Genomic DNA, 9,443 nt, shown 5'->3' with positions numbered 1-9,443 from the left:
TAGGTAGTCGCGTCTATCCTCCCTTAAGAGTAGTTATGTTGTTCTATAGTTTCTTGTCTCTTGATTTCTGCGAGTATCTGTTGGTTTATAATAACTTATTTACTTTCATTGTTTTCATTTTCATAGTTATCTATAGCAGTTAATTCTCCTTTTACCATGACTTTCTTTCTTTGTTATTCCTTGCTTTCATATTGTTTTCGATACGCTTGATCATATCTAATCTTTTGTCTTTTCCTCTCTTTGTCTCCTCTCTTGAGCCGAGGGTCTCTCGGAAATAGCCGCCCTACCTTTCAAGGTGGGGGTTAGATCTGCGTACACTCTATCCTCCCCAGACCCCACATAGTGGGATTATACTGGGCTTGTTGTTGTTGTATTCTTTACCTTTTCATTGCAAGTCAAAAGACCAAGTTTTGAAAAGCAAAATCTTACCAGTTTTAATTTGAACCTGGGATAAAGGTGAATGCCGCAAAAGCAACCAAACAGATTATTATTGGGGAAATAATCCATATATAAAGTCCATGCATCTAGTTTGTCTTATGCAGCTCATTGTATCATCGATGTATAGATATTATATTTATTCTATATCGCTATATATAAACATTCATATACTCTCTCTCTCTCTCTCTCTCTCTCTCTCTCTCTCTCTATATATATATATATATATATATATATATATATATAATGTTGAGGATCTTATTATAAAGAAAATGACTAAAATAGTTCTTTATTTTTGGGAGTAAGTTTAAAGTTTTTTTCTTAAATATATTTTGAGCAATTTTAGTTTTTTAAATTTGTCAAGAATGAATTTTTTCTTATTCGTCACATATTTCGTTTGTTAGACTTGACGGATATTATGAAAAAAAAGATTTAGTGGGAACTTGCATTTTGAAGTATAAATTGTGATTTTTGTCTATTTTTGGAGCGTAATGCAACTTTTTTGAGATGCTATTTTTTTATAACTTTATTTTTATTTATTTTTTGTGTTTAGTGTAATTTTAAGTATTGTAATTTCTAAAATTTGATGAGATTTTTTTGTAAACCTCATTAAATACTTAATTGACAAGTATTCACTTTTGACAAATCTAAACGAGCAAAACTGCTCAAACTATATTTTAAGACTTTATTAAAGGACCATTTTTATCATTTTCTTGGATCTTACATTGCCAACATAAGATGGTTCTCAGTGGCCAATGAAAATAGAGAGGAGTCCATTAACTTCAATGCACGTGCACTTTATAACATCACCTGCAAGCTGTGGCTTCATTTCGTTGGTTGAATCAGATTCTTTCTTATTTTGGCTGCTTTAGGATGCAAATTCTCAATTTTACGTGTTTCAATTTCTTTCTATTTTCTTTTAGAAAAATATATATTCCCTCCGTTCACTTTTACTTATTCATTTTGGAGTTTTCACACTGTTTAACAAATAACAAATGAAGTGCATAATTTATCAATGTACCCATATTAATTGGTGTATATTTTTTATTAAATTTAAAAAATGTTTTGAAGTAAGTAATTAATACCATAGGTAAAACAGAAAAAAATAAATTGTCTTCTCTTAATATGTTAAAAATGACAAATAAAAGTGAAAATCTACATAAAGCAGGGATCAGTGTGGGATGCTCAAAGCAAACAAGCATCCTGGATGATAAATAAGATCGTCAATACAAAAAAATACTTGGATGCTATCTCATGGGATGAAGAATTTTTGATGCAACAGACCAAGTTTTCTATAAAAAAAGTGTACACTTTGATGGGGGGTCAGTTCCCTAAAGTTGACTGGAGGAGACTCACGTGCAACAACCTCAGCTGCCCAAAATGGACTTTCATTTTGCAGTTGGCGTTAATGGAAAGGCTGGCCACAAAGGACCGACTATTGAAATGGGGAATAATAGATTCAGCTACCTACCCTCTATGTGATAACATGGACGAGAGCCATAATCATTTATTTTTTGAGTGCTCCTATTCAATGAGAGTATGGACTAAACTCCTGAAATGGCAAAGCATAACTAGGACTGTAAGACGATGGCAAGAAGAGAAATCGTGGGCAACTAGCAACGCATCTGGTCGAAGTGTGCAGGCAGATATCTATAAGATGTGTCTATTTGGGGCTGTTTATCATATATGGCTCGAAAGAAATGTTCGGGTGTTCTCACAAGGACAGAAGGAAGACAAGGCTTTGGTCAAACAAATTATCCAGGAAGTTTTTGTTCGTGCATCCATGAATAGGAAGATTGCTGCCAAGTTAGCCCAAATGAATTACTATCCTTGAAAGTAGCTATGTATAGGAGGATAGAGTGTACTGGTTGAATGAGATAGATTTGAGACTAGTAGTTCAATTTGTCTGGGAGTTTGTACTGAATTGTTCACTTGGTAAATAATACATTTAGTTTAGTTACCAAAAAAAAGTGAAAATCTATTTTTAACATGCATCATAAGTAAAAGTGAACGGAGGAAGTACATGTTTTGCCCATTAAACTTATTTTTCTATTTCTAGTCTAGTAGAATGTGGAAGAGTGAAGCTCTTAGACGACAAAGGCAATATTGTCTTTTTACTCAGTCATAAAGTGCTTTACAGGTTGCTATAGTGTAGCTGCTTAATAAAGTTTCACTTGATTTGACTATTATATCCTTTTACACTGAGAATTAATTGTATGGCTAAAAAAACGTCTGAAAAGGACACATGCTGTCCATTTTGTCAGCTTTGACAAGTAGAAGTATCTGGATTTTTTCTTTGCTACACATTTGGATCTCTTATACTAGAGAACATGAAAGAAATTATACTGACTTAATAAATGTCAGAAAATAATTATACAACTTTAGTATAATTATCTTAGTATTTTTAGCTTGAGCATACCTTTTAAGAAACTCAATCATCCCTAACAAGTAATATGCGTTTTTACGACATTTTCTATAATTAAATAATACATATTTAATACTATGATTTTTTGGTTACATAAAAACACACTTACTAAATAGGAAATTTTGAAAGAAAAAAATCAATACTTCATTCATTTATTATGTAAAACAGTATTTATTTTGTATTAAAGTATAAAAGCTACAAGCTTTGTAATGTTTATACTAGTAATTAATGGAAATGGTTAATTACCAAAAAAGAAAGTATAAAAGCAAAAATATCGTATAATATGAATTGGACAAGTATAAGAATGATCATATAACTTTAAAATGGAGTAATTTAGCATTGTTTTATCTAAAAAAAATTAAACAAATTTTACTATGATAAATGATTAGAAAATTTAATAAATAGTGCTTGAAAGATATTTAATGATTAGGAATGAAATTTAACTTCAAATGGCACTATTGATTCTATCAGGTAGTATCACATCACCACTTTGAATGCTAAACGGTAGGGAAAATGGCCAAAAATGTCTCTCAACCGTAGGAAATAAAATTACTTAATTGGCCCTCCGTTTGAATTTCATCCTAAATGTACCCTTCTTATTGCTGGACGTACTTAGATTTGTCCCTCAACTATGAGAAATAGAACACATTTACCCTCAATTTAAAGTTGGTCCTAAATATGCGCTTATCGTTGAAGAAATTGCTCAAATTTGCCTCTCAAGACTAACAAAATTTACCCTTTTTTTTTTTTTTCAATCATCCCTTTTATTTTAGGGTTAAAGGTTTATTTGACTTATATTTTGTAAAACAATGAGAGGAAGAAAAAGGGATAGAATTTTTTTCCCAAAACATTCAATTCAACATATCACTACTTAGACTTTTCTCTTTCAGTTCCTTAAAGATCAATGTTTCTTTGTCTATGTAACTGTCATTTTATGCTTAAATTTACTTTAACAGAAATAAACTTAATATTCTTCTTTTTGATGACAACAATCACAATATCTTCGATCAATATTCCTTTTTTAAGTTTACATAATAACTCCTTCCAATTTCTTCATTTACTTTCAATTATTTTCACATATTTGATAATTTCACTTTGATATTACGTTCTCAAATATTATTTATTTTCTCTTGAAAAATAATTTTCTGAAATATGTGTTCTATATATTTGTTGCTAAACTTAAAAAGAGTAAAATTTCCTTTAATGGAGAAAAAACATAAATATGATGAGAAATTAGATATAACCTAATTCTTTTAACCATCTTGGATCTATATAAATTCTTTTTAACATTTTTTTACAAGAATATGATTGGGTTTACATAATTGTCTTTCAAAGTGACACTCCTTTTCAATAATAAAATATATTATTAATAGGGAAACCTAAAACATTAATATGAATGACTCTAATTTCAACCACATCAATTTTCGTTACTACATTCTCTCTTTTACATTAACTTTTCTTGTTAATAAATATACTAACAAATCATTTCCAAATGTGTCAATCCATAACAAATACAATCCAATATAAGAGAGAGCAAGATGCCACGCGCAAGTACGAAAGGAGACGAAATTATTCTTCATTCTCATATTTAAAGTTGAACTTTAAGAAAGAAATTCTATTTTTCCCACTTTGTAAATACCAAAACAAAAATAAAAGTTAATTGTTGGGCCCGTTATAGGGCCTTACATTATTAGGGGAAAGGGTCAAATATATCCCTCTATTTTAGTTTATTAGTTAACTTTGCTTCAGTTAGCTAAAGTAGTCAAATATACCCCTCATTTTACAAGTTGGGGCCAAATATACCCAACTGTTACCAAAGTTTCAAAAATACCCCTCATTTCTAACATATCTCCACATAAACAAGTCTAGTCATTGGAATTGGGTGACAATGGACGCCACATGGCATTTAACTTATACAATGTGGTGCCTACGTGGCAATTTTTTTTAAAAAAAATCTGGAAAATTGGATTTTTTTATTAAAAAATCTGGAAAATATTTTTTTTAAATCAGTTTGTCAGATATTAATCTAGATTTAAAAAAAATCATTTTCCAAATTTTTTAAATAAAGTATCCAATTTTCGAGAATATATTTTAAAAAACACGTTTTATTAAAATAAAAAAGTTTCAGATTTTTAATAAAAGCCATTTTTATTCAGATTTGTTTTAAAAAAAAAATCAATTTTCTAGATTTTTTTTTTTAAATTGTCACATACGCACCACATAGAATAAGTTAAACGCCGTGTAGCGTCCATGTCATCCAATTCCAATGACTAGACTTGCTTATGTGGGAATATGTTAGAAATAAAAGGTATTTTTGAAACTTTGCTAATGGTAGGGGTATATTTGGCCCAACTTGTCTTCTGCATTAAGTAACATTTGTTGAAGATCTTATAAAGAAAATGACTGAAATAGTTCTTTATTTTTGAGAGCAAGTTTAAAGTATTTCTTTAAATATATTTTGAGCAATTTTAGTTTTTTAAATTTGTCTAGAATGAATATTTTTTGCATTCGTCAAATATTTCGTTTGTTAGACTTGACTGATATTATGAAAAAGAAGATTTAGTGGGAACTTGCATTTTGAAGTATAAATTGTGATTTTTGTCTATTTTTAGAGTGTAATGCAGCTTTTTTGATATGCTATTTTTTATAACTTTAGTTTTATTTATTTTTCGTGTCTAGTGTAATTTTTAGTATAGTAATTTCTAGAATTTGATGAGACTTTCTTATGAAGCTCATTAAGTATTTAATAATTGATTACAGTTTTGCTCATTAAACATTCACTTTTGACAAATTTAAACAAGCAAAACTGCTCAAAATATATTTAAGACTATATTAAAGGACCATTTTTATCATTTTGTCGGATCTTACATTGCCAACATAAGATGGTTCTCAGTGGCCAATGAAAATAGAGAGGAGTCCATTAACTTCAATGCACGTGCACTTTGTAACATCACCTGCAAGCTGTGGCTTCATTTCATTGGTTGAACCAGATTCTGTCTTGTTTTGGCTGCTTAGGATGCAAATTCTCAACTAAGAGCCCGTTTGGATTGACTTATAAGTTGCTTATAAGTTGTTTTCAGTTTTTTTGAGTGTTTGGCTGACCATCTTAAAGTCATTTTATGCTTAAAATAAACTTAAAAAAATAATTGGGCTCATTTGACTTAGCTTATCTAAAGTAGCTTATAAGCTGAAAATAACTTATAAGCAAAAAAAAAATAAGTTAGATTACTCCAACTTTTTTTTTTTTTAGCTTATAAGCTGTTTGCAGCTTATAGGCATAAGTTCATCCAAACAGGCTCTAAGAGGCCGTTTGGATTGGCTTATAAGCCGTTTTCAGCATTTTTGAGTGTTTGGCTGACCAGCTTAAAGTCATTTTGTGCTTAAAATAAGCTCAAAAAAATAATTGGGCCCATTTCACCTAGTTTATACATCTTGTAAGCTGCTTAAAATAAGCCCATCCAAACAAGCTCTAACTTGTTTCAATTTCTTTCTATTTTCTTTTAGAAACATACATACAGTCAAACCTCTCTGTAATTATCATTCGCTATAACAACATTTCACTATAACAGCCTGATTTTCTCCTGAAACGATTTTTCATGTTATATTTTACTTCTCTATAACAATATTCTGCCTATAACAGCAATGACATCCATTATAGCGGTACACTCTTTATAAAATTACCTCTCTATAACAACCATACTCAAATAGCGTGTAATAATATTTTGTAAGAAATATATTATGTGACAACAAATGCGTCGATAAAGAACCTCAACCTACTGCTACTTGGAGATAGAAGAGTCAACTGTTAAGCACTTAGACAGCTTTCAAGGAAAAGCTATTGAATCACATTTGGCTGAAAGTTTGGACAAAATTCTTCGTCAGTTCAAGCATTATATTATCACTAAGAGACTAGAATTTACGAAATAACCTAAATTGTAGAGTTCTTTAGTCAAACTTGAAATATTTAAATTCTCAATTAATTTAAAATGCATATGTTCCATAGATTTTAATTCCTTATCCGTGTGATACAACTAGTTATGGATTTAGTAGTAATTTATTAGTCTTTTCAATTTTTAATTTATGAGATATGAAAATCAATTGAGATTCTAAAATTACAAGTATATTGTTTTCGTTTATAACATAAAAAGTACAAAAAGTTAATTGTTTGCGTACTTTTATTTATAAAAGCTAAATGAGATCTAAATATCGAATGCCAGCATACATGCATAACAACACCTCACTATAGCAGCCATGAAATTTCTGGACAAACGTGCCACTATAGAGAGGTTTGACTGTACATGTTTTGCCCATTAAACTTATCTTTTTTACATCTAAACTTTACGAGGAACCTCTTATTTTTTCTATTTTTATTTTGAAAGTAATATCTCGTTAAATAACGACGTGGCAGATTAAAAGTTATCCATTCGTATAAAATGTGGGGAAAGCAAAAACACACAAAAAAAGGTGAAACAAAAAAGAGGAATTAAATCGGTACTAGCTTCCAACCACTTAAAACATAAGATATTGAACATTTCATGTATTCTTTGAACAATCTATGTAAATTATCTTCAATATTCTTTACCTTTTCATTGCAAGTCAAAAGACCAAGTTTCGAAAAGCAAAATCTTACTTTTTTATATCTAAACTTTATGAGAAACCTCTTATTTTTTCTATTTTCTATATTGAAAGTAATACCTTGTTAAATAACGATGTAGCAGATTAAAAGTTATTCATCCGTATAAAGTGTGTGGAAAGCAAAACCACACAAAAAAGGTGAAACAAAAAAGAGGAATTAAATCGGTACTAGCTTCCAACCACTTCAACATAAGATATTGAACATTTCATTTATTCTTTGAGCAATCTATGCAAATTATCTTCAATATTCTTTATCTTTTCGTTGCAAGTCAAATGACCAAGTTTTGAAAAGCAAAATCTTACCAATTTAATTTGAACCTAGGTTAAAGACGAATGTCGCAAAAGCAATCGAACAGATTATTATTGGGGAAATAATCTACATATAGAGTCCATGCATCTAGTTTGCAGTCGATGTAGCCCACTGTATCATCAATGTATAAATATTGTATCTGTTTTGTATATATATATATATATGTTTTGTATAAACTCACAAACCAACTCAAATTACAATGTATACATATTGTATATGTTCTGTAGAACCATGTATAAATAATGTATCCACACTGCTATACGAATTGAACCGTCTTCTTTTTCCCCTATCAAGATCTATAACCCAAAACCTTGAAAACTCATTCCATCTCCATGATTTCCTAAATATTTTCACTTTAAAGAACTTTACTTTGTAGGAAAAAATGGGCACATGATATAGAAATCAAGCAAATCATCAAAGAAGTTTCAAAAATGGTAAACTTCAACTTTTGAATTTGACATCAATGAAGTGTATTAGAACACAGAGAGAGACCAAGGAGATAAAGAGGGCAGAGACGGAGAGAAAGAGGATAGAGACGAGGTAATAAGCTACCTAAGTAATAACTAAGGAATTGGGTTAAATTTGGTAAACTTGATCACTTATGGGTATTGAGCCGTAATTATCTTATTATTATTGCAAAGAACCAACAAGCAGCCCAACTTAACTCTTTATTGAAAAAAGCCCATCAAGGCCCATTTCTCACAAATCAGCAAATGACGTGTGGCGTTCCCAAAAGAGTCCGGACTTGAACTTTTATTGCCACCTAATAAAATCTTTAAAAATGGCCTTAACTTAAAAAACTTTCTGGGAGGAACTTTTGTTGCCTATGAGGCATAAGTTCTAGCTTTTACCTATAAGTCAGAACTCGTGCTTAACTAAGCAGGTTCACTCTCTTGAAATACCTTGAACTATTGCTTTTTCCGAAAACTAATTTATGTTCGCAACTTATGTTTAATGGGCAATAATTACTTTTGCCTCAGTTGTCCATCAGGCATAAATTCTAGCTTTTGCTAGGCAGAACTTGTGATCAATTGAGCATGTTCACTGTCTTGAAATATCCTGAATATTTGTCTTATATGAAAAATTAATTAAGTCCATAACTTATGCTCGATGGACAACAAAAACTTTGCCTAGTGAATTTTCTGAAGCAAAGTCTATTTTCTAAATTTTTTGTTAAGTGAGACACAAAAAAAAAACAAAAAAACTACACCTTATGAAGGTCATTTGTGAACTTAACCCCATTAAACAGCCAAACTTAACTCTTTATGGGCTCCATAAAAAACATCAAGGCCCATATCTCAGCCCAACTTAAGTCTTTATCAGCTCTGGTCATTTGCACGATTGGGCCTCTTTAATTTTTGTCCCTCAAATTGGAGGTCTTTAATTTTTGTTCTTCGCTAAAAATTTCTTGGTTTCGGGTTCGAAACCCCCGGCTTAGTCAAAAATTTTAAAAAAATCTCAAGGTAGAGTTTGGATTCGCCCTTAGGCAGAGTTTCAAACTCTACCTTAAGACAGAGTTTTGCCTTCACGCAATTGTTTTTTTTTTTTTTTTTTAACTTAGTTGGAATTTTATAAACTTCTACCTCAAGGCGGAACTTTTGCCCGAATAGGCCTAATTTGGGCCAAACTTTTGTCTTG

General features: G+C 30.5%; 1 protein-coding gene across 1 annotated transcript; it reads left to right on the top strand.

Moving 5' to 3' along the window:
• Window positions 1-1,750: 1,750 nt before the first annotated feature.
• Window positions 1,751-2,269, top strand: LOC132634390 (uncharacterized). The gene has a single exon (XM_060350648.1). The coding sequence runs from the start codon at window positions 1,751-1,753 to the stop codon at window positions 2,267-2,269; it is 519 nt and encodes a 172-aa protein (XP_060206631.1).
• Window positions 2,270-9,443: the final 7,174 nt, after the last annotated feature.

Source organism: Lycium barbarum, chromosome 3 (assembly GCF_019175385.1).
Source record: "Lycium barbarum isolate Lr01 chromosome 3, ASM1917538v2, whole genome shotgun sequence".
NCBI lineage: Eukaryota > Viridiplantae > Streptophyta > Magnoliopsida > Solanales > Solanaceae > Lycium > Lycium barbarum.
The sequence above is the reverse complement of the archived record's forward strand: the minus strand, read 5'-3'. Positions and strand labels throughout refer to the sequence as shown.